Here is a 25361-nt window from a genome sequence, read left to right as displayed (position 1 = left end):
TTTGCTGTTGTTTCTCTGTAAGCCAAATACAGAGCTCATTTTCTGTGTACCTTTGGGCCATGGATTTATAAGATAAGAGAGAGAGAGAGAGAGAGAGAGAGAGAGAGAGAGAGAGAGAGAGAGAGAGAGAGAGAGAGAGAGAGAGAGAATTTGCTAACAAGATTGATGGAAAGATCATTTTTTTGTAATTTGTTATTTCTGCTTAATGTCTCTGGTATGTGCCTTAAAAGGTCAGAAATACAGGACAATTATGGGAACGAGGCTCTTATGGAGTCAACATTAGGTTTGAAAGAGTAGATGTTCTGATAACAGAGAGAATGGGATAAGTTAGAATGAAATTGATTTCCTTTCCTCTTTAAATGGAGGCTAGTCTGATTGCTGGTTCAGGTAGACCAGATGAGCTTCTTTTTAACCAAGGGCTATTTTCACAAAATAGGGGACCCCATTATGTAGCCTGTGTCTTGTTTGGAATAATTTGGTAGCCTATTTTAAGCCTAATTTTTTTTTTTTTTTTACACTGTAGTGTAGTGTAGACTGTAGTCTTATGTAAAAGAACACAACAAAACGTATTAGAAATATAAGAGACATGTATAAAACATAATTGCAAGAGCTAGATAGAATGTAGCTAGGCTAACCTATGAACTATTATTTAAAAATTAAAATATTGTTTGTTGAACTTTGAAGTCTTTTGAAAAATGAATGAATCTGAAATCTTCACGGCCCCCTAGCAGAGTGCCACACAGACTCGGTACCGGCGGCTGTAACGTAGCCTACAGTATATATCAAGCACACCCTTGTGCACCGTGGGTCCATTTAACCTGTCACCTGGCTCACTCGTTTGCTGCTACTACATGCTGCTCCGGTAGTATTTCCTAGACAAACTTGTCGTCCAACCATGTATGCTACTTAAAGACGGTTTTGGGGATTAAAAAAAAATCATAAATGCGTCGCTCGTCCCCAGCTGTCCACACACACAACTTGAAGCCTAAGTTTTGCTTCACTTGCATCTCCTCACCGTCACCGAGGTAAGTGCTAGCTGCTAATTCTAACATATTGTAAAGGATGTCAGCAGAGCGAAGCAATGTTGCTTGACAATGTTTTTAGCCACGCTAGCGGCGAGGCAGTTGATCAATCTTTGATCCAGATTGTAATATCTCAACAACTAACGTTATTTCATGGATTGCTATAACATTTTGTGCAGCCATTCATCAAGTCAAGTCAAGTCAGCTTTATTGTCAATTTCTTCACATATACTAGACATGGTCTCCAAATGGTTAATCCTACAGACTTGGGACCACCAAGAGGTTGACATTTTTGTTTTTGAGTAACGAATTGCGATGACATTTGGTGCAGATTTTCAAGGATCCTAGGTAATACATACTTTCTCCTCGACTTTCTTGACTCCTTGACTTTTCATCTATTCTAGCGCCACCAGCAGGTCAAATTCTTCACTTAGCCAGTAAAAAATCTCAACATCTAGCCTACTGGATATGTCGGTACACGATCCGTTCTGCCTGCACGATCCGTTCTGCACATGCGCAAGATAATACTGTTTTACGTATCCATACGACCTGCACGATCTGTTCCACGCTAGCCTATGGCTAGCCTCCACCGGGAAGCTAACGTTAGTTTAGCTAACAGCTAATTCGGCTAACCGCTAGCTGACAGCTAGATTCAGTCTAAAATAACGTTAACTCAAACGTAATGGGAAAAGCAGGCTACAGCTAAATTAAGACTTCACAGTAATAACAATAAAGACAAGTATTGAGTGATTGTATTTTAAATGAGCACAAGTAAAGTAGAACTGACGTAACAGCTGTTATATATGTTAGGTGTTTGTTATATATGTCAACGTTTATTTTCAAGTTTTATTTTGAGGGTCTTTTAAAGTTATTACATGCTGTCTCAGCTAGCAGTTAGCCGAATTAGCTGTTAGCTAAACTAACGTTAGCTTGGCTGTCGACCGGAAGCGTGGAACAGATCGTGCAGTGTCGTAAATCCTCGTACAACCGCGCATGCGCGAACATTTTGCGCATGTGCAGAACGGATCGTGCAGGCAGAACGGATCGTATACCGACAGGATACATTGGCACAGACATTCCTGGTTTCCAGAGGATGCATCCCAAGGACTGAGTGATCCCCTGACTTTTCCTCTAGTGCCACCAGACATTTTTGGTTTTTATTTTAAGTTTTATTTATTTATTTTTTATTTAGTGCCATCATAGATTGACATTTTTGGCTCTAAGTGAAATGTCTGCACATTTATTGGATGAAACATTCATGTTCTCCACAGCATGCATTGCAGTAACTTTAGTGTTTCCCTGATTTTTCCAATTCTTTGATTTACAACCAAATACCTGAAAAACTAATGACATTCCCATCAGCCTCAGCTGTGTTTTGAGTCCAGTGCTACATAGCCAATGTTAGCATACATGCTAAACTAATATAGTATAGTAAATATTGCAAAACATGAGGACATTAGCATTTAGCTCAAAGAACTTAGTAAAAAATTGCTAGCGTTGGTAGGTTTAATAATTGTCTCTTTTGAACCTGCTGTCATTTTTGCATGTCTTGGAGTCTGCTGGCTGATTACTTCTTCTCTTATGCTGTTGCTATTTGTCTGCTGGCTGAATTTGCTCGTATGCTGTTAGTATGCTGGCTGCTAATGCCTTCTCTTATGCTGCTGAAATCTGTTCTCATGCTTTTGATATGTGCTGACTGCCAATTTTTGCTCTTATGCGGTTGATAACTATGTGCAGTGTGTTTGCATTGGTAGTAATTGTGAATGACTAAATTTCTTTCGTGTTGTGGCAAAGTGTTATATGATTTTTTTATAGCGAGCTTAATTGGTTTTGCGGCATGTTTCCTTCTATGTTGTTGTAATTGTTTTGCAGAGTGGCCTCTGGTTTGTATACTGGCTTCTGGTATGTAAACATGACTGCCCATGTACTTAATTATTTCACTGTAATATTGGCTTCATGAGAAACACTTGGCTTTTGTCACACACAACACAGTAATTTTCACATTTTCTTCATATTTGGCTTAGGTAAAGAAGTGTTTCAGTTTTCAGTTTGCTAGATTGTATATTCCCTGACTGGAGGTGTTTTGTTAGGAATGGCCACACAGGAACCAGGTGCTCACTAGATAGTGTATTCCCTTCATTGTCTGTGGTGTCTTACAGGGGAATAGAGCTCAACAGTGACTGCCCACTTTTTAAACACCTCTGGTTTCCGGAACTGTTTTTCCCTGTTCAATTTCTCCATTGACGTTTTTTAAATGCTTATATAAAGAGTTTTAAGACTGGAACCAAGCCAACCAGCTCCGAGATGAATCGTGACCATAAAACATTTGATTCGGCGCAAAATAACATTTTGAAAACAGGCAGAAATGGCAAAGGTACAAGACTGTGTACATAAAATATCCTAGATAAACATCAATGGTAGGGGTTTGGGGGGGGGTGGGATATATATCCATCCATCCATCTTCGTCCGCTTATCCGGTCTCGGGTCGCGGGGGTAGCAGCTCCAGCAGTGGGTGGGATATATAGCCTATATAAAAGATATTTTCTGTGGTAATACTGTATCGATACACAGACGCCAAGTATCGATCTATTATTATGTATGTGTTGGTTTGTCTGCTTGACAATCCCATTTTGAGCAATAAAATTGAAGTGAGATGAACAAACAGAAAAATATATCTTTTTAGATAAAACAGATGTTGACAAACTTGGGAAAAATTTGAAGTTGGAAAAAAGGTAATAAATTGCAATATATTGCTAGCCTGGGTAAACCCTGATGAACTTCCTGCAAATTTGAGATTTGCTCTGCAAGTCAGTCTGGCGAAGAGCCCATTCAAACCCATTTCCAATGTCCCCGAAATCCAGGCACCAATCACAACCGCTGAAGCAGGCTTTCCGACGGCGAGCAGTGAGTAGCTTTTTGTTTACATTCAACATGATGGCTACCGAAGAGCAGCGTCACCCGGATCGTTGGTCTGATTGGTTGGACTATCCAATGCGCCCAGAGGCATTTGAGCGGCGTCCGTTGGTGACGCCCCTTTGGAAATGTACTGTCAATGAACCTTTCCCAGACCCACTCTCAGTTACAGCTGAGAAGGGTCTGGTGTCAACCAGGCTAATATATTGCAGAATATTGTTTAAAATGGCAATAATATCGTATTGTGGACCTCTTGTGATTCCCACCCCTATTCAATGGTAGAAGCTCGATCTAGCCGTTCGTGGGTGTGGTAAACATTTTCATGGTAACAGCGAGTTCCAACAATCAGAGACGTCGCTATCATGTTAGGATCGTGGGTAGTGTAGTATTTCTTCATATGGATTAGCTTCTACAGGAGCAGAAACTTTCGTTTTACAACCTCAGAGCTCGTGGTTAGTCTCCCTTGGATGGTTTAGACATTATGGCTGATAATCAAAATCCTTATGGTGAAAATGAATGGGGTTTTTACTTCAGGAAGTACAGTATCAAAATCAGCTGTAGGATAACTTTATGGGGTCTACTTAACACATCCCTCTAGCCCTCGGACCTGGTGAAATATTAACCTAAAGCTGTCACATCATATAGATACAACTATAAAGATACAATGTGCCTGTTCCCAGCATTAGCACAAAACTTTGTGATGGTTAGCTTGTTACCTGTGACAATATATGCTAAATGTAACGTTTCACTTTCTTAGCGTGTGAGTGACCGACCTATTTGGGTGCGTTTTGAGATGCCTGATGAAGTTCGACGTTGATCCGGCATCATTATCTTGGTGCCACACACCTTGCATGTAGCTGTTGGCTTACTGCCACTGTTTACCAAGTCATTGAAAGCAAAACTAATGACAAAAGGCACAACTCCGGGAGGACTTGGTGTCGCCATCGTCAATGTATTTTTATGTGTGAGTGCGCGCACATAAGGCATAATGCATGCGTTACGTTGCACATTATGGCAAAGGGCAGGGGACATGCAGCTCGTCATACGTTGCCCCAACGTATGCGCCAATAAAAGAAAATAGAAATACATGAATACATTTAGATTTAAAAAGCAATAATTGCATGAAAACATGTTGTCGACGAGTCTCGAAGCTTGAGTCTGAAGTCTTTTGGGTCGAGTCCGAGTCAAGTCTGAAGTCAGCTGTTTGTGCGACTTAAGTGTGACTCGAGTCCGAGTCTCAGACTCGAGTCCCCATCTCTGTGGCCCACACATAGTAGAATCCATATGATAACTGGTTTCAGGCTCTGTATCTAATGTGGTTTTGGGGGGGAGTGTATTCACTTCGAAAACTCTGCTGACTTTGGGGACGAGGTCAAAGCTCAGGTGGCCAAAATCAACTCTGTATTCACATAATAAATGTGTTTCATGTGAGTTGGCTGATGGAATTAATTTTGTTTGGCTGCCAATGAAGACATACAGAACATTGATGAATTGCCTGCACTGGGCTGGGCGAGTGATCACAAGTTAATCTTTAGAGGTTGGGTGATTCACAAGTTGTGAATATAGGAATTCTTGGCATGTCAATAAAGCATACAAAAGGGAAAATATACAAAATACTCGTCAGTGTATGGCGCGTGTCCACATTCTTTCTGCTGGCCATCCTGGAGCCAGAAACTTTAGTCTTACGCCCTTTTGCTGTGAGGCTTGTGTAGAGTTGCTCGGAGGACGTTCTTGGTTTAAGATGAAGGCAGGACAAGAACTTCCACTAGAGTTTTCCTTAAAGTACAGACTGTGCTGGAGGAGCAGACCGGCTTCAAGTTTGCCTTGGGGCCCGCCATGTTTTTAGATGGAGCCCACACTGGAATCTTCTCTGTTGAGGTCTTGGAAAAGCCTCTCATGTGGTCACAAGTTTTCAGAAATCAGTGGCACTGATGGTGTGGACTCTTTTGAAGTATCTGTGTGTAATTATATTTGTATAAACCTCTTGTGAATGGCGTGTACCTCAAAGTCTAATCCAACCTAAAATGTGTTTTACTAGACCCACGATTCAATATTTTAAATAGTATCGTTTTCATTTTACAGGATGTAATCAAGACGCACATGTAATGAGAAGCAAAATATCTTCGCCTTATGCTAATTATAGTATATAATAATTATATTAAATGAAACAATGCATCAGTAAAATGAAGTGAACATCAACATGAGGGGAATCCAGTTTTGGAAAGCCGTAAATCTGAGCCACAACACAGCGTGGGAAAGATTTTTGCAAAGACAAATGGACCGTCTTTTGTGGTTCTCTGGCTGATTCTAGAAACCAGCATCTAACATATGGCTACATTCATGCTATTTAACCACCGCTTTAATTAATCACATTTTATTATAATGGCCAAATTTTTTACTTTTTTGAGTTTAATTACTTTTTATTGTAATTGCAAATACAATATGATTATGATTCTGCTCAGTAAAAGGCTCCATTTGAAAAAAGCATTTTAATATGCAACAGATTCATTGCCATTTCCCATGGGATCATGCATAGGATTTGTTTCTGCATCCGTCCAGCTCCTTTCTTTAACAAAGGCCAACTGTTTTGTGTCAGCGCAGCTTCTCTTTCTCTATTTCTAATTTTAACTTGGAAGTTTTTTCCTTCGTATTTGACCTCTGAGCTCCAAAATGCTTCAGTTCTCAACACTGAGTTTTCAGTACTCCCAGCAGTTCCATCTCACAGTGCACTGAGTCAAATATCCGTACAAGCAGTGTATTATAATTTATAGCAGTGCCTGTAGTGTACACTGCACCCATCATCACTGACATTATTGCATATTTTAGAGGCCCCTCAGTGAAAAAAGTAATATCTTCACTTATGTTTGTAGGGCTTTACATAAAGGTCATTAATTTGTCATATCTTGAAAAAATTCAGCAATATCAACTAACCCTTTGTTTGTTTAGTTTCATTTATTTCACCCCTTGTCCACGAGGGAATGTGCCCTTAATGACCAGTATTCAACACAGTTTGTAAAAATAGTATGTATGTTCCCATGGCAGTTTCAGAAGCACCCGGTCCCTGATGAGCTCCAGATGTCGTCCAGATGTGCTCTACAGTGGGCAACACTAGCAGGCTTAGACAGGAGCACACCACCATCACCACCATTTGGAGCCAAAACCAAATCTATACGCCTTACTCTGAAGATGCCGTGGTCCAAATACGGTCAAGTTAAATAGCTCTCCCTATGGTGGGCGCAAAGAATTTCTCATTAATTCTCTTCCCACGTTTTCTCCATCCATCACGATGAGTCAGTATGTTCAGAGTTTTCAGAGTGAGTCAGTTTTTCTCGGAGTGACACAGGATGCCTTTTCCACTTAACTGCAAAAAAATGCAGCTGACCACAAACTCTGTTTAACTCCTGAAGCGTTTTTAAACAGCATTTTTTAAGATGTTTTTTTTCATGAAAGATTCATTAACATAAAAGATCCATTAATATCAGCCGTCAGCTTAACTTTTAACACTATTACTATATACAAATTTTAATTAAATGTTTTCTCTTTTCTAATGTGAGGTCACTATGGCTTGGTCACTTCCACCAATCCAGCATTCACTGAAAAGTTTAACACTTGTCTTTATGCTGACTAGTCATACAGTGCCCCCCAGTGGACTAATGCAGCATTACATTCTGGTCAAGATAAATATATAAATGATATGCTGAAACAATATGACCCTGTGAGACTTCTAAGATCTCTGGGGAGTGGATGGTGATGGAGAATTGGCTTTTAGTAATTTTGCAGCACAGCGCTGGAACCAACTGCCAGATTGAAAACCGTATTGTTCTCCAGTGCTTTTAACTGAACGCTCTGAAAATAATAATTATATAAAATATATATATAAAAATGTGTGTGTGTGTGTGTGTGTGTGTATATGTGTATATGTGTGTATATATATATATATATATATATATATATATATTTATAATATACTTCAGATATTGGCATTCAAGTAACAATACCCCTTCGGATGACTTGGAATTATATTTTTTTGCAAAAATATCACAATATCATCACAATATTTCCTCCTATGTACAGCTGCATATATTACATATTCTGCTGAGGCATTAATTGTATAAATGTTAAAAGTACAGTAAAACCTATGATCAAAGAAATAAAGTTGAAACAGGACAATGTAAAACATTAACTTTGATTTCCAGCATTCAAATATGTAAAACTTTTAACAGTACATCATTTCAAAGTCTTTTGAAGGATTAAGTTTCTCTGCTCCAGTGCAAGATTATCTTAATCCTATGTCAGCTATAATTTTACGTGTGTGTCTGCAGTGGGAGAGCTTGCTTGTCTTCTCCATCCCCATTTCATCTCAAAAAAATGTTCATCTTGTTTAAATTTGCAGTATGAAAGCCTGCATGGCACAGTGTCAGACGGTCAGCCCAGTCACAGTCTGTGTTGAGATTAATGCTTCATCCTCAAACTGCGGACTTCCTCCTGTATGGAAAAGACATTTTTTTTAAACAATTAATTATACCACAGTCATGATATTGGGAACCACAGCTTCTGTAATATTTTTTTCAGGCAATATGCGGCAAGCATAAAGTACGAATGCATGCAAAACTGAAGGCATGCCTCACTGACCTGCAGTGCCACTCGTTTGTTTCTCTCGTCCCTCAGTTCTTCTTTCACTTCCTGCATGTCTCGGCTGATCAAAAGAGACAGAAACAGAAAAGTTGAGTTTAAATAGGGTCAGATGTACTGTACACTACCAGTCAAGTCAAATTAGTTAGTGAAATAATACAAATTTGAATGTTACTGTTTTAGTGGAGATGTATTTGATCAAACAGAAATGGCCTTGATCCTGTTCACTCTTATTAAGCACCATTAGTGAGAAATACGTCTTTGTAAATGCATCTTTAAAGTGGCTATAATCAAAACGTTTATAATAATAATGTATCAAATGACGATGTGACAATGTAACAATGTGAAAGAAAATGTTCGTAGTGATGACCCTGAAGAGAATTATCAATCTGCAGCTCCTCCTGGCTTTATGGAGCTTTTATAGCGAGTTTCTGCCAAGCAAGTCTGGTGCTGAAAAATGAAGCAAATGTGGAAGTGGCAAAAACTGCAGTTCATCGAGAGGCCACCTAAGGCTGGCTCCAGACAGGACGTCTGGAGGATTGTCTTATGGGTCACGTAGTGTCTCAAAGCTTTATGAAGGCACCAAAACAGAGTAAGGTGGCTAATAAGGTGTTAGTTTCTCTTGATTAGAGTAACTGATTAGACTACAGATAGAAGATTACATGATGCCCAAAAACTCTATAGACAAATAAGAATGATTACAGAGTAGGTTGTGACACTTATTTTAAAAATGTACAACAAAACTAACAGCAGAGTGAAGGAGATTTCAATCAAGCCCAGTTTGTACATATTTACAAATGAAGTCCAATCAGGCAAGATGAGTGAAAGCAACTGTGTGCGTGTGTAGGGGCTTTAAGAGGATGTATATTTTTTTTAAGCAAACCGAACGATGTGCTTTTTCAAAATACATGACCCTATAGTTTCACCCTTGAAGCTACTCTGCTTGTAAACACATGTTGATGGCTCCAAATAGCTTACATAGTTCAGTTGCCAGGAAGTCGTCTACAACTGCACACAGCGTGGCTCATGTGTAGCAACTAGGCCAATGTCATGTTTCATATTAAAGCAAATCAAAGCGATGCACAAGATTTAACACTGTTAAATCCATTTTTTCCCCCCCAGATGGAACACTTATGTTTAGAACACAATACATGTTTGTATTTCTCACTTAGGTTTTGATTAGTCACTTCCTGTGTGTGTGTGTGTGTGTGTGTGTGTGTGTGTGTGTGTGTGCTAGTGTCCACAAACAATACCAGAAATTAATTTGGGATAGAAGGGACTGTCTACAACTTCTCAATAAGGGATGATGACGACGTCCCTCTATGTGAACTGTTATATTTTTACATTTTTAAAAATACGGTAGCTTTAATTGTAACACCTCTCAAATAAACTGAATCAGTTCATCAGGTCTTAAACCAGTCCCTCCAGAAAAACGTGATTATGCGATCGCATTATTCAATGCATAATCAGCCAAAGTCCGCATATTTATGCGGGGGCCGCATTTTTTCAAATACGCCGCACTTTCGCCGCATAAATTGACGATTTCCGCGCAAAATATGCGGGGCTTGCATGATTTCATAATCCCCGTATTTTCGTTACAAAAAAGTCACATATATCTTAGCAGAAAGTTAAAAAATGTTGTGTTTACTTCACACAAGAGCAGCCATTTTCCCCTGTTGCCATGGGAACGTTATGAAGTGATGTAATTACGCGACCTGAACATCATTGAAAAGCTGCAAAACCCGCGATGAAACCGCAGTTTTTGCAAGTTCCCGCAATTTCATTGCATAAAATTGCATAAATATCCCGCATATTCCATCGCATTTTTTAAGAAAACGTGCCGCATAATCAAGGATTTTTGCCCGCAACAATCACAGAAAAACTGCGCATTTTCCTGGAAGGACTGTTAAACATACCCACATCACAAATGAGTAGTACTCACTCATGTCGGGCCTGTAATAGATCCAGAGCCATCTTCAGCTCTTTGATCTCAGCCTGCAGGCTTTCTACAGTTGGTTGTTCTTTTTGGGTCACAGTTCTGTCATCCACAACTACTTTGGGTGGTGCTGGTCGAACCGGAGGCGGCGTCTTGGGTTGATTATCAGGCTTTGCAGGCGATTGTAGGAGACGTTCTGTACCCTGCAATGAATTTAGGTGGCTTTGCATGACATTGTACAGACCAGTGAACCTCATTGCTAGAATATTGCTTCATCAATATAAAAAGAGTGCACAATATCTAATATATGAGTTAAACCCAGACTAGTGAGGTTTATCATCAATACCACGTGTGTGCTGTATTGTAGAGAAAGCAGTCAATGTCACAAACCTTTTGCAGGCCAGATACTTTTTCTGTCTGGAACTTCTTTGGTGATAGTTCTGGTTCTTTCTTGTCAGTGGCACCCTGGGCCTGCAAAGCAGCATTAGCCATCCCTTAATAGCAATCATTGCTAATAGTAATTCCTCATAACCTGCCTTAGGGTTTCTCATTCTCCAACTATACCAACTTAACACCTATGTCTGTCTTTTGAGCAGCCAAGTACAAACCTTAAAAGGATACTTCAGGGAATGAATTCCTTCATTTCCCAGAAGGACTTTTGAAAACCCTGTAGAGATCAGGCCCAAACTTGTTGCTGTCAGTGTAAAATGGTCGACTCATGAAAACTTGGGACAAGTCTATCCCTAGGGCCTTTTCTCTTGCTCAAGTACATCTGAATTATTGAAAATGCAAGTGCAGAAACGGTTATCTCTTCCTTTCTTTAAACCATTGTAAGATAGTGCTGAAAGTTAATTGCAAAATGAGTGAGTCTAGGAAACGAGTAGAGCCTAGAAAAGCCTTTTACCAACATTTAAACACTCATGGCGTAGTTTGAAAAACATTTTTGTCATTGAACTGCATCTGCTGGATATAACTTGTCATGAATCACTACATTTGGACTGCAGAAAAGCATTACACCAACAAAATGGGCCTAGAAATGCAAAGTACCACTAAATGTAATCACTTCTGCTGCACCTGTATCCAACGAATCTAAATCTGAAACCCCAAGAATATAAATGTATTGATTTTGCTATACTAGAGGCAAAAAGGACTATAGCTCACATCTGAAAGTAAATTGAGGCACCTACAATTGGTGCTTAGATTAAGAATATGGTGAAACGTATGTCAATGGAGAGATTAATGTGTATATATACTAAAAAACAACTTGGGGGGGTGTATGAGAAAAAATGTATAAAAAAAAATATCCTTGTTAATAATTGTATTATTGTATTACTGAAAAAACAATAAAAACATAAACATTGTATTCAGTTCGATTTCAAGAAAGACAGTACTTTTACCTAACAAGTGTGCACAAGATAAAGTAGAGAGTTGCCTTAATATGAAGTTGCAAAGGTCCACAGAAAGCACTCTGTGGTTTAGCAGGTTGTCAGCGATTCCGGCCTCAGTTACTATAAGCGTTCATTATGTAACTCTTCACGTTTAGGGCAAAAGTTTTCAAAAGAAAGTGATAAATCACCAAGGTGGACGTACTTGTGCTGCTGTAACCAGGCCTGATGGTGGTCTCCTGTGAGGGGGTTTGGCTCTGTTTGCTGTAGGATGGCACAGCTTTTCAGTCTGCACGTCTATTCCATCAAACTGGTCGGTCTCTTTGTCCTCCGGTTGTTTTGGGGAAACAGGAGCAACATCACCATTTGTTCTACTGAAAATAAGAGTACAATTGAATAAGATTTCAATTTAGATCTTTTGATAGAAGTAAATAAAAAATGTGGAACGTAAGGGAGGAATAAAATCAGAATCTCTCAAAAAATCTCTCTTGGTGAAAGAAAATTGTGGTGCACATTTTTAAAACAAGAAAAAAAAACACTTTAGAATGTGGTTTCCAGTTTCCTACACTTTGATGGGTACTCTCTGTATGTTATTTTGTCCTGGCTGGCACATGTTTCACTTTTACAGCTCATATGGCAGTCATGATGGCAGATTCCCAGAGTCACAACTCAACTTAAGTAACCTTTTATGCATTGGTTAGATCTGATATGAAGTTTATAAATAATCAGCCTTGCCCTTGAGGTAAAGGCCTGGAAGATTGAGCTTTTAGAAAATGAAGAATGATTCTTAAAGAAGCTGGAAAGGTGTCCCTTCCAAACACATTTGCTTGGAAACAATTTTCAGAAAAAGCTTGTTCTCCATTAGCAGCCCCCTCAAAACAGGGCTGTTTTTGTTTTCTCAGTTTTTGTGTGCGTGTGTATTTTGCTCAGGAAACAGGAAATGGGCTGCTCTCGTCTGTTTAGGCCCGATCTGACTCATCCCAGAGTTTCCACTGAGCCGCTAAAGGTCGGGCATCCTGGCATTCTTCTATAAGGACACCATGGCAACTGGTGGCGGCAACCAAAACCTTTCACATCTAAAGGCTCCGCTCCCAGGGCCAGACCAACAAGAAGAAAGTGTTCCTGACATTTCCTAAAGGCCTTTTGCTTAAGAAAGGTTGCAAATAAATCAGTATTCATGTCTCTGAGTTAGAAGACATATTATTTAGAAAGTCTTTAGTAGTTTAGCAGTCATAAAACACAATGCCAGAGAGTCTTTGGCACAGGGCTGGGCAATATATCGATTTTATATCAACATCGATATATATAAGGCTAGATATCCCCTTAAATTTTGGATATCGTGATATGACACAAGTGTCTCCTGGTTTTAAAGGCTGCATTACAGTAAAGTGATGTAATTTTCTGAACTTACCAGACTTACTAGCTGTTTAATTATTTGCCTTTACCCACTTAGTCATTATATCCACAATATTGGTGATTGTTTATCACAAATCTCATTGTGTTAATATTTTGTGAAAGCACCAATAGTCAACCCTACAATATTGCCATCAATGCTTTTGTTAAAAAATATCATAATATTTGATTTTTACCATATCGCCCAGCTCTACTTTGGCATCACTTACTTGGGTAAAACCTTGGTGGGTTTGTCTTTGACTGGAGGCGGGCTGGGCTTGCTGATGGATGGCAGCTTGACCTTGGTTGGAGGATTGCTTCTCATGTCCTTAACCTCTGGTTTATCATCTGGAAAGCAAATTCATCACATTACTTCACAACAGTATTTCTCTATAAAAGGACAGAATAATGTTACAATTAAAGCCACTGCCATGTATACCTTTTGTCTTTGCTGGACCACCTTTCTCCATCGCTGAGGCCTCTGTCTTCACTAAAAAAGCAGTAGTGAATGAACCGTTACCACAGAGTTGCATTTGGTATGTAAATAGCACAGCTACAGATGAAATATGAAAATTCATTCATTTGATTTTTTTTTTCATGAAGCAAAATTCAGCCTAACTTTGAAACAAAAGCTAGCATGTTGTGGTTGGTACCAATGGATTCCTTGTGTCATCTAGTCTCTTATGATATGATAAATATCTTTACACTAGTTTTAAAACTTAGCCCACGCAGTCTCTGAAAGACAGTACATTGGTGGACTGTCAGATTGTTATGAGGTAAACAGAGGGGACAAAAGAAACCACTGAGAGGGCTAAGCCCCCTTAAGACTTCTCGTGTCGCCAGGCCCTTGAAGCAGCGACATTCTACATTGGGTTTTGGTCAGACAAATATTGTCACTTTGAGTCCATCGGCTAGCTGTGTCTAGCAATATGATTATAGAGCAGGTTGTTACAGCTACCTGATTTTCATTGACATTACTCAGAACTGTAACCACTAGTAAAAAGCCAGTGGCTTATTTTATTTGTTAGGATTTTAATTTGTTTACTCCAGAAAGCATTACGGTTTAATGTGGTGCAGAAAAAATGCTACTGGTCAATTCAGTTGAAGTGTAATCTAGTTTATGAGCAGTTGCATGTGAAGGCAAAGCTGTGCACATCAGTGCAGCAGACCAGGTCACAGCTCTATCCAATAGCACTGCAGTAACAGCTCCCAAGGTTCTCAACAAGTTCATCAGGGACATCACTCTGCCTCATCTCATAGAAAAAAATACAGCCCCTGAGAGGACTTTGCCTTGGAGACTGCGAGGATAGATGCTTAAATTATGATGGGTCAGTGAACTGATGGTAATGTGAGAGATTCCCTATTTGCCATGCAAGTCAAGTGCTTATTTCAGACGGAAGATGTTAAGGAGCCGTTACAGCTCTGCTAAATAAATACAAGCACAAATCTAAGACGTAAAACTGTTCTAATGCATAGTCATAAAGAAAGCATAATACTTTGCGTAACACTGAGACTCAGAGATGAACAACAGACAGAATGACAACACAGGAAGCCTACCTTGAGTGTTCAAAGCATTTTGCAACATTCCCTCTCACGCAAACCATCCACACAGCAGTAGTAGCAGTAGTGCTGCTTCTTGTGCTGGTTGTGAAAATCTCTGTGACAGAGCTCTCCTCAGCCCCCCACCCCCTTGTTTCCTCCAAGACTCCTGAACTGTATCACATGACCAGTCTAACCATCCCCCATCTTGCTATAGTCTGAGACTTCCTGTCAAATTCTTGTGAGAAAAAAATGCTGTAATTAGCGTAATGTGGTGGCAGTACAAATCATGAGACTGCTGCACTGATATCCAGTTTGTTCAGGTGACATCTTTGAATAGCCAAGCACTTTGTATGGCTGTTTACACCTGCCAAATGTTTTGACGAGCATGCAATTTTGAATCTCCAACCAAATATAGAGTTCTAAAAGAGGTCTAAATTTGTAAAAGAGACATTTTTGATTTGCAAAATTTGCAACTTGCACCACAGATGGCACTCCTCAGCTGAAACCTGACAAGAAGCCACATCCTGCTCTGTGCGGCTCACAGATTTGACTTCTACATCTTCTTGTTTCAAAGTCTGTTAAGCTTCAGTCACTCTTTTTTAATAACTGAGAATACCAACAATATCAACAATGACAACAACAATTTAGAAACTTTAAAGTAATTTAAACTTTACCAAGGTAAATCTACCACCCAGAAATAACACTACAGACTTTATAACAGCATAAAAGCAGCAATCACACAGCTTCTTTTTTTTAGTCGGGAACATGTTGGCATAACTGTTGACTCACGACCATCTTCTCATTCAGTGAAGAAAAGTACTCAGATCTTTATTCTGTTACAAAAAATAAGTCTTGCATTCAAAATGTCACTTTAGTAAAAGTACATAGGTAATAGGTCAATCAAAGTCTACCAAAAGTAAAAGTACTAATGCCGAATGGCCCATTTCATAATCGTACATATTATATTATTGGATTATAACTACAGATGCATTGATGTAATGTTGCTGCTGGTAGAGGTGAGGCACACTGACTACTTAATATACTTCTTAGTAGCTTAATCTACAATTATAATTTATTTATTAGTTGATGTATGTACAAATAATTAATTTGAATCTGCAAAGTAACTAAAGCTGTTAGATAAAGGTAGTGGAATGAAAAGTACAGTATTGCCTGGGGAGTACAAAGTAGCATAACATGGAAATACTTAAGTGAAGTAAAAGGACCTCAAAATTGTACTGAAGTACAGTTCTTGTGAGATGTACTCGGTAACTTTCCATCACTGAGTAGATGAGCATAAATGAAAATGGAAGATACAGAAGAATGATTCAGCAATGTTGTGACCCATACTGAAAGGGCTTCACGCTGCTTCAGTGGCACAATAACATTTTGGCTGCTTTTATACCACATGCTGGAAATTACACAACCAATACTGCTGCCAATTCCTCCATCTGGTAAAACATCAGCCCATCACAGTCCAAACTGTCAGCACATTAAACACCACTTTAGCCAGGAGTCATGAGTCACAAGAGTAACTCTAAAACATGAAGCCCAGATCCCCACTTGAATGTCAAACAGTGTTTGGTCCTGTGCTGCTGTGTTTGATCAACATACATACTAGTCTCCTACCTGAGGGTTTCTTGTCGATGTTGCGTGCAGGCGGTTGGCTTGTGCTCCTAGACTAGAGGACGAGAAACGGAAAACTCAACAGGTTGGCAAGTACGTTCCCATGTGAATTAAAGTCATTTTTATTTTACACACTCTTTCCACTAAGGGAATTTTCAGTGAGTAATTCCAAAACAGAGGACGGTAAAGACAGTCCTGACTCACTGCACACTGGCTGCAGACTTGCTAAAGTAACACAAATACAGGACCAGCCAGCTGCATATAAAGTGGCATTATGTACATTGCATTTTGAGCCATTTTAAAACATTAAAAGTATAGTAGATAAGAATTACTATAAAGCGTGTCCATGGTTTCATGGTAGCACAATGCCGTTGTCAAATCTTGAATATCTTGAACATGGGGAAGGTCCATTCCAACAAGGATATTCTTGAGATTGTGTTTTAGTCCACTCACTTGCAGGCTGTCCATTGGTGGTATCGCCATGACAAAGTTATCAGGAAAGAAGCCACAGCGTCCGTTTAGCTCTCCCTCCCACCAGCCTTCATCTTCTGTTTCCTTTAGATAGAGATTAATGAGTCACATTAAAAGCTCAAACATAGCAGTGTCCCTTGGGATGCCAAATTGCTGCACAAGGGGTTACCAAACGGTCAAGCAAGACATAGCTGCGTTATCAATTTATCATAGAATTTTATCTCAGATGTTTATTTTTTGGTGATACCATTGGGCAACTGCCAGATTTGTGTCACTAAAACATGCGTCACCTTGTACTTTTCTTTAAAGTGACACAACTCGTTTGACTGGACGAACAATATGATACTGTTCACCTGCAACTACTTTGTAAGAAAAGCAATTGTACCCGAAGGAGTCTGTTATGAGACATCATGGGAAAACACGTTTGAAACAATGCCAGAGAATGACAATAAATTGTGCTCCAACCTTGCTCAGTATCACAACAACTTCTCCTTTTTTCAGATCCAACTCATCCTCCGTTTTGGCCTTGTAGTCAAACATGACTTTGCAACACTCCACCACTAAGGAGACGTAGTATCAGAGATAACATGGTTACTAACCTTGCAGTATCTGAGCATTATAGTACATGTGTGACATGAATAGGAGGTTTTAATAATGGTGACTAATCTTATCAGCCTTGTATGCAACCTTCACATCAATAACTCAAAGAATAGCCGGAAAGAGGTTGTGATAAACTACAGATAAAAGTTTTACACCTTGATCCCTGAGAGATATTCCACTCTGACGTAACCCTCTATAAAGTGATTAATCAAGGCACGTTGACCACACGACTGTTAAGTATTTATACGTGACCCCACCCAGAAACCTTTCAGGTTAAACAAGTGTCTGGGTATAAATAGACGCTGTCAAGTTGCTTTTGAAATGCTGTTCAAAAATAGAAATGCCACCTAAAATTAGGGTATCCCCTTAGTGTTTAGTCAATGATTGTGCAAAAAGTTAAAAATAAATTCTTTAAAGCACTCTGTAATGACTTACCATTTTTTGCTTTGTTCCTCACACTTGCTCTTTGAGATATCTTTATGAGGACAAAAAATATGTTAAGTCAAAGGTAAACAAGTCATGCATTTCAAAAATGTTATTTCTGCGCTACATACTTCCTTGTTGAACACCGCGTCTGTCAGCTTAGGTCTTGACTTGACCTCATTGTGCTTGTTGTCTGTAAAAAGAATATCACAAATAATCAGTTCAGCTGTTGTTGTTTTTTAGATTACTTACTAAAAAAAAAAAAAAAAAGTTTTGGCTTTACAAACCTTTAGGGGAAACAAAGATTTCTTTGACAAAATTTGACGGAAATGCTCCCACTTTGCCATTTTTCACACCCATCCACCATCCATCTTCAATCTGTTGTAGAGATTATATTGAGGAGAGACAGAGTACAACAAGAAAGTGAGAAGACAAAATGGAATGGCTGCACTTACACTTTGGTAAAACCCTTAACAACAGGTATACATTCCAGATATTACTCAGTAATGTTTCAGATCTGATTACTTGATGGCATGAAACGTCCATGTGAACTCTAAGAACTAGTCAGATCAGTTCACTTACATTTCTGTAAAGCTGTAATTTGTATGTACTGGGAAACAGGCTTCATCAGCCTGGCGGCCAAATATAAAAAGATTGTATAATGTGAAGACCCAAACAATCAATATGAAAAACACTCAGCAATTGGCTGAGCAAACATTCAACCAACGCCCAGATTTACATACAATGCTAAGGTTTTGGCTACTGAGCAGCTTCAGCAACCAGCAGGAACATGCCTTGCTTACTGCAACTTAACAGTAGGCTAACACAGCTTGTTTATAGATAACCACTGTAGGGTTATTTGAGTTCAAATGTGAGGGTTTGGTGAAACTTTACCTCTCTGATGATTTCTATCGTCTCCCCAACAACCAGCTTCAGTTCGTCTTCATTCAGGGGGCTGTAGGCAAATGCTACCTCACATTTCCTCATCTGTTTCATCTTCTTTGCTGAAAGACAAAGAATCTATTGGTTAAGCTGATGGAGAAACTAGAGCTCAATAATGGTATGTTTAGCTTGGAGGCCGAGTAGTCAAGTCTCAACAGGACATTGCTAAGACTGCAAAGCACTTTGACGCTTGTAACATGTCTAATCCTTTAAGGACAGTTTGTTATTTGCTCCATTGCCATACAGTATAATTAAGATTTGTGTGGCGAGGATGTGGTAAACGTATGTTTACAGTCGGCTTGCTTGCTGCACTGTCTTGCTGAACGCATGCACCACATTGAACACAATAATAAAAACTTGTGATTTTAGATCATATGATGTTAAAATAGCCAACATGATATGAATAGCACTGTCAAATATTTTCATGTTTTATTTTGAGCCGACTCGAGCTGCAAGCTGAGATAAGGGGTTTATCTTGCAATATGTTCAAGGATAATTCTTCTTGATTGGCATAATGTGCTTAATACTGCAGTGTCAGAAGGCTGTTATCTTGGATCTTTTACACATACAAGTTTAAACAGATTGAATTATTTGCAAATGAAGACTTTCATTCCAAATGGAGATATGGACGATGTTAAGTAATTGATACCATTTCCCAACAAATGAAATTAATGAAAAGTCAACTCCATTGTGGGTATATATATGTTAAATTTAGGAGCTGATCACATAAAATATAGTAAGATAAAATTTAGCAAGTAAAATAATCCCAGAATGCATATATAGTCTTTAAAATTGAAACCCTTCACATGCTGTTTGGACAGTGCAAATAGATACTTTCTGCTTTGTAAGCTGATGACAGTGAAGAAAATGAAGAATGCTGAGAATTTAGCCTTTTACTTTGTCTAATGCTTCGTGGCTCCCTCTGGCTGTCACCCATCAAATAGACTGGCACCTCCTGTTTAAAAAATAAATAAATAAATAAATAAAATAAAAAAAAAGCATATTTTAAGACGTGGATAAGCAAACACACAATCCAGTATCAGCAAAATGCTGTGGGCTGTATAGCATTAACAGACCTTGACAAAGGTAGCAGGGAAGATGCCTCTCCTTCCTCCCAGCTCTCCCTCCAGCCATCCCTCCTCACTGGCCTTGGTAACGTTTTTGACCACATCCCCCATCCTCACTGTGATCTCGTCTCCCATGGTGCCCTCGAAGTCGACCAGCACCAGCACCTCTACAGTGGCACCGTAAATGGGGCAGAAAATTAGAGGCTTTGCACAAAAGGCTGGTGTGCTTGCTTCACAAGTGATGTGTCCTGACATTTTAAAACCAAGACAAACCTCTAAAGTAGTCGAGGCCAGACAAGCTTTGAGCGAATGTAGATTATGGCAGATAAACCATACAGTGTTTTCTGTCACTAATCATTCCTTACAAGTGGAAAAACATGTTTGTAATGTCAGTCTTTACCTGCAGCATTAAGATAATTTAATAATCAACCAATAAGAGAAAAGTCACCCTGCGTTGGTAGGTTTTCTAAATCTCTGGGTTCATAAAAAATAGGATTTATTTTACAGTAAACACAAATACATAGATCCAATCAATGCAAAGTAATGCAATGGTATCATAGTATCACAGCTTTAGTTTTATTTGCATGGCAAATTAAAATACTTAACATTTTTGGGCAGACACAAACAACTCAATCTTTTCATTACTTTGTGCATACTCTTTGTTTTTGTTTTTTTACCATTAAATCTCTAGAATCCCAGCAAACAGACAGCTGAGAGGATTGAAACAAAAAAAGCCACCAGTATATAAGAAAAAGCGATAACACTGACTCACCCATGGTTTCTTTCTGTCTTTCTCCCTCAGATTTAAATATGTAATTTCCTCACAAAGCAGCAAACGCACTTGAGTAGAAGGAGAACCGAAAGAGTGTGGTTGTTTTGTCGGAGAGATATGGCAGCCAAGGCCCTTCTTCCTACTTGTCAAACATTAACATTGAGCAACTTCTCCTAAGGCTTGTCATGGCAAGTCAACAGCAAGAAGTAGGATGGCTCATACAGTTCAGAGAGAGGGGGGAGAGCGAGAGAGAGGAGGAGGAGAGAGGGCGGGAATGGGGAAAAAGAACAGGTAAGACAGGTTTATAGTGCAAGAACAAAGCTCATAAGTCAGGCTGAGACTAGACCGTGAAAAATGAAGGCCATTACAAAAATGTTAGAAGACAAAAGTCTAGATTCAGAAGCAGCACAATCACACTTGAATCTGCTTCACTCTTTCACACATCTTCATACTGTATGGTGTGTAATAGCTACATATTTGAAAGAAATTCAAATACCTTATGTATTGTATGTGTGTTGTGAGGACTTGGTTGGACTTGAGTGTGTGTCTGTAATGTTGTTTTTCTATGCCCCTTGAGGCAAAGTGACTGGCCAGTTACAGAAAGTGGAATCAGGGTTACGCAAGAATGAATTTCACAAACCAAAATAACATGTAGACAAGAAAAGTAACATAATTTTTTATTGGAGGATAAAGATGTACCTTTGCAGAAAATGTTAGGTCACTAGGCTAAGTCATTATTGAAGTACTACCTCATCTTCCCAGTCTAGTCTTCAACATTGTGTGGAATAGGATATTGTATTTTTTTGTCCTGTAAAAGTTTTCTCCTGGACAACATTGAGTGGATATTAAAAAGTACAAATAATGTGTACAAACTACCCCATTTCCAAATAATCAAGAATTAACAGCAACTTGTAAAATAGTTTAAAAAAACATTGTACATTAAATAAAAAAATAAATATTATTATATATAATAAAAACACAATTAAAATTCCATTATCAAATTTGACACGGTCTACTCGAGCAATGGAGGACATGCACAGGTTCTGAGATGATCAGTCTGATGATTGTTTAGTCTATATCCACGACATTCCACTTCCGGGATTCCTCTCGATCTGCTGGAAATTCTGCCAGATGTTGCTCTTTTCAGATGTCCGATACCTTCCAGACCCTCTCCGCAGCACTGCAGAGGAAGGTCTGGCAATGCAAGACTAATGATTGTTTAATCAAAGACTACCTGGAGACTCTGATGACTTTCATAGCTCTGAGTGAATCAGGTCACCTTGGCCTTCTGTTGATCAGAGTGGTTACCATATCAGGATGAATCACCACACCCAGTTTCACCGGTTTGGTCTGGGGTACAAGGCGAAACCGGTTTTGATTTTATGCTAACCGGTTGAACTGACATTTGTCACTATGACATCAGGGCTCTCAAGTGTCACGCATTGAGTGTCACGCACTCCCGCCACATATTGTATTTCTCATGCAGAAAAACTATTTATAATATATTTAATATGCCGCAGCGCCCAAAATTTCTCTGGCGCGCCGCTCTCACTAAGGAACCGGCAGGAATCAAGCGCGTCTCCCCTGGAGTTTTTAGTTGAGCCTGCCACTTATCAGCCAATCAAAAAAAGGGAAATGGGCTACACAATAGCCAATTAGAAAATAGCACTATTGTATCTGGGTAAGATTTAACGCAACAACCAATGAAAAAAAAAAAAGCATAGAGCAGCGTACAGACACTTCCCTAAATGTTCGCTAACGTTCATTCGGAGACCAGCTCTGTGTCTGTCAGAAGGTCTGCGATCTACCGTATCAGCAGAGCAATCACGTAATGCACAACAGACTATGGTGCAGGTAGATTATTTTCTGAAATATAGTGACTATTATAACTTTATTTTTCTCAAAATATCACGAGTCCTCCAAATCTCAGAGAACACGGATATATTTTGAATGTGCACAAAGTTTTGAACATGAGCTGAAATCTTGCTCAAACTTAACAATATTACAGTCCAGGGGTTTATTAATAAATTAAAATGAATTAATGTATCATTGAGGTGAATAATTGTCATATGCACATTTAAGGAGGTTACTTCCTCAACAAAAAATACAAAAGAGAAGGGAAGAGTAAATGATACCTAGGCTACATGTGTGGTGACTCTACAGGAGAATAAATAGATGAAAGCAATACAGAATGCCTGAGAACCTTATTGCAATATATTTCATTATGTTTTTATATTTGGATTATAATCTGTTTCCCTTTACTTAAAGATATTTCCAGCATAAATTGATTCAGAAAAAGGTAGAAATGGGTGCATAGAATGTCACTCTTGCCTGTCTTCAAAACTTGAGAGCCCTGTGACATCTTCTGGCAAATTAAAAAATAGCCGACATTCTGACATTAACAACCTGTGCCAACTTGTATTGCAAGCAGTGTTGGGCAGTAGCATTACTAGTTTAACTACTTCTCAATAGCGTCGCTGTTTTCTGAATCAAATAGTTTTTCAGTAGCGTAGCTCTTTTATTGATCAAGTAGTGCATTACTGTGGTAGCGTCCACACAAGCTACATTTCCCTGAGCATTTGTGAAGCTCAAGTGCATCAGAGCTCTCTGCTACAGTCTGAAAACTGCTGAGGATCACTGACGCCACCACCAAACATGGACGTGTACGTTGTGTACATGGATGGATAAAACAAATAGCTCCAATGTAGTAAACTACTTCAGCCATGTTGCTGTAGCTTAGTTTGCTACATTTATATGGGGACAGCCCATTTCTCCGACGCTCCATTGTTCCGACCTCTCAATAACCCGAAAAATTACAGCCCACTAGTCCGACCTCCCGCTGGTGGCGAAATTACGAATCCCACTATGGCCATGCCAAGACCCGCCCTACGAAGCAGCTCGATTGGTTGGGGTTAGGCATTTAACCTTGAGTGGTTAAGGTTAGGATAGCCGATTGGTCAGGGGATAGGACCTGTACAAATGGGGTTACGTTACCTTGCATAAGCATAGACACCTGGCCAATAAATGCTATTGAAGGGCGGGTCTTGGCGCGGCCATAGTGGGATTCGTAATGTTGGGCTAGTGGGCTGTAGGACCAAAGGGAATTTTTCGGGATATTGAGAAGTCGCAACAATGGAGCGTCGGAGAAATGACATAGCACCCATTTATATAGGGGCTAACGTTAGCTTCAGTGTAGTGAAGCTTCATTTATTGTAGAATAACGGCTAGCATAGCTCACTAAACTTGCCTAACACTAGTAATAAGCAATATGACAGCGTGCTGCGTGATTAACATAATGTTATGTTTGTTTTTAAACAAATAAACTAACGGAGCCACTATTGTGTGACAGCAATTCACTACAGAGCGGCGCTATGAAGGTGATCACATTTCAGTAGCGGTGGAAGGGGGGATTAAACGGTGCACCTTGTGTTTGTTGATGCAAAGTTGATGTGTTTTTTTTGGGGAGACGATATATGGCAGTTAGGCTCTTAAAGCACTAAAACTGTGCCGCCGATATGGAAACATTTCAGATTTCAAGCCAACGAAAGGAGTGAGATGTAAAGGCAGAGTGTAAACGCCAAAACCAAAGAGGTTGTTATAACCTCACTGCAGGGAAAAAAGTCATGGCTTACAGGTTGATTACCGCCACCACCATGTGGACTGGAGTCGCTACACTCTTATAGATCTTTTTCACGGCAGACATGTTGTCATGTCATAGTAGGAAAAGCACTGGTGTAGTCAAGACCATTAATTATGGCTGCATTCCACTTAGGAGAGGCCCTGGTATTGTGCATGCTGACTCACTGAAATAGCTTACTGGGACTCTTGATGGAATTGAGCTATCGTTAAGGTTATCAATTTCAGCTGTGCTTTTCCTACTATGACAAGTCAAAATGTCTGCTGTGAAAAAGGTCCATTATGGGCTCTCGTCAATCGCACTCGGGAGCGGCTGAGACAAGTGCGAAACGTAGTGGTAAAACTCTGTATGCCAGTCCGGTGTTTGGCTTGATTTTTTACACCGGCCCAAGCCTACTCTGAATTACAGCATGATAATAGAGGAACTGTACAGTGTGCTTGATGCAGAATACCCTCGACGAATCCTAGTGTACTCCACGCAGACATTTAGCACGTCTTATTGTTGTGGTTGCACACGCTAATGTCTGAATTATTTGTCCTGTAGTCTCGCATTGCCAGACCTTCCTCCACAGCACTGCGGAGGAGGGTCTGGCAAGTCCACACAGCATTCCGGGATGGGAGAAAAACATGCTCTGGTTTATTGGCATTTCTTTATGACAATCAAAATCGTCTTGGGCGGCGCTAAGCGCCGGACGGAGAAACGGCGCCTCTGCAAAATAGCCTCGGGAAGGAACTTGTTTATGTGGAACATGTGTACGTTCAAAGGTTGTTTTAGTCGTGCAACAGAAAACTCAGATTGGACAGATAGTCTAGCTAGCTGTCTGGATTTACCCTGCAGAGATCCGAGGAGCCGTTAACCATAGTCCTTATAAATCCACGGAGTTTAAAATTCCAACACAAAGAAAGCAGAAGGTGACTGACATCCGGCCGAAAAGAGCAACATCCGGCGGAATTTCCGTGGATATAGACTGTTTGTCCTTAAACACAAGATGGCACTGTCATCAA

General features: G+C 39.5%; 1 protein-coding gene across 3 annotated transcripts; it reads right to left on the bottom strand.

Annotated features, from left to right (window-relative positions):
* Nucleotides 1–7936: 7936 nt before the first annotated feature.
* sh3d21 (SH3 domain containing 21) lies at nt 7937–20945 on the bottom strand. 3 transcript variants are annotated; one of them, XM_031289796.2, is made up of 17 exons: nt 20721–20945; nt 19958–20115; nt 19779–19836; nt 18834–18943; nt 18227–18317; nt 18071–18132; nt 17952–17991; nt 17382–17476; nt 16899–17000; nt 16449–16500; nt 13720–13770; nt 13511–13628; nt 12094–12259; nt 10894–10974; nt 10510–10706; nt 8568–8631; nt 7937–8420 (listed from the first exon to the last, which is right to left on the bottom strand). In XM_031289796.2, the coding sequence occupies exons 1-17, from the start codon at nt 20722–20724 to the stop codon at nt 8388–8390; spliced, it is 1482 nt and encodes a 493-aa protein (XP_031145656.2). In that variant the 5' UTR covers nt 20725–20945; the 3' UTR covers nt 7937–8387. The 3 variants fall into 3 exon arrangements, with proteins under 3 accessions (XP_031145656.2, XP_031145648.2, XP_031145660.2); XM_031289788.2 differs by having other exon boundaries at nt 12094–12262; nt 20721–20944; XM_031289800.2 differs by lacking the exons at nt 7937–8420; nt 8568–8631 and adding an exon at nt 9920–9983 and having other exon boundaries at nt 10480–10706; nt 12094–12262.
* Nucleotides 20946–25361: the final 4416 nt, after the last annotated feature.

Source organism: Sander lucioperca, chromosome 10, assembly GCF_008315115.2.
Source record: "Sander lucioperca isolate FBNREF2018 chromosome 10, SLUC_FBN_1.2, whole genome shotgun sequence".
Classification (NCBI taxonomy): Eukaryota; Metazoa; Chordata; class Actinopteri; order Perciformes; family Percidae; genus Sander; species Sander lucioperca.
This window is presented reverse-complemented; position numbering and strand designations above follow the sequence as displayed.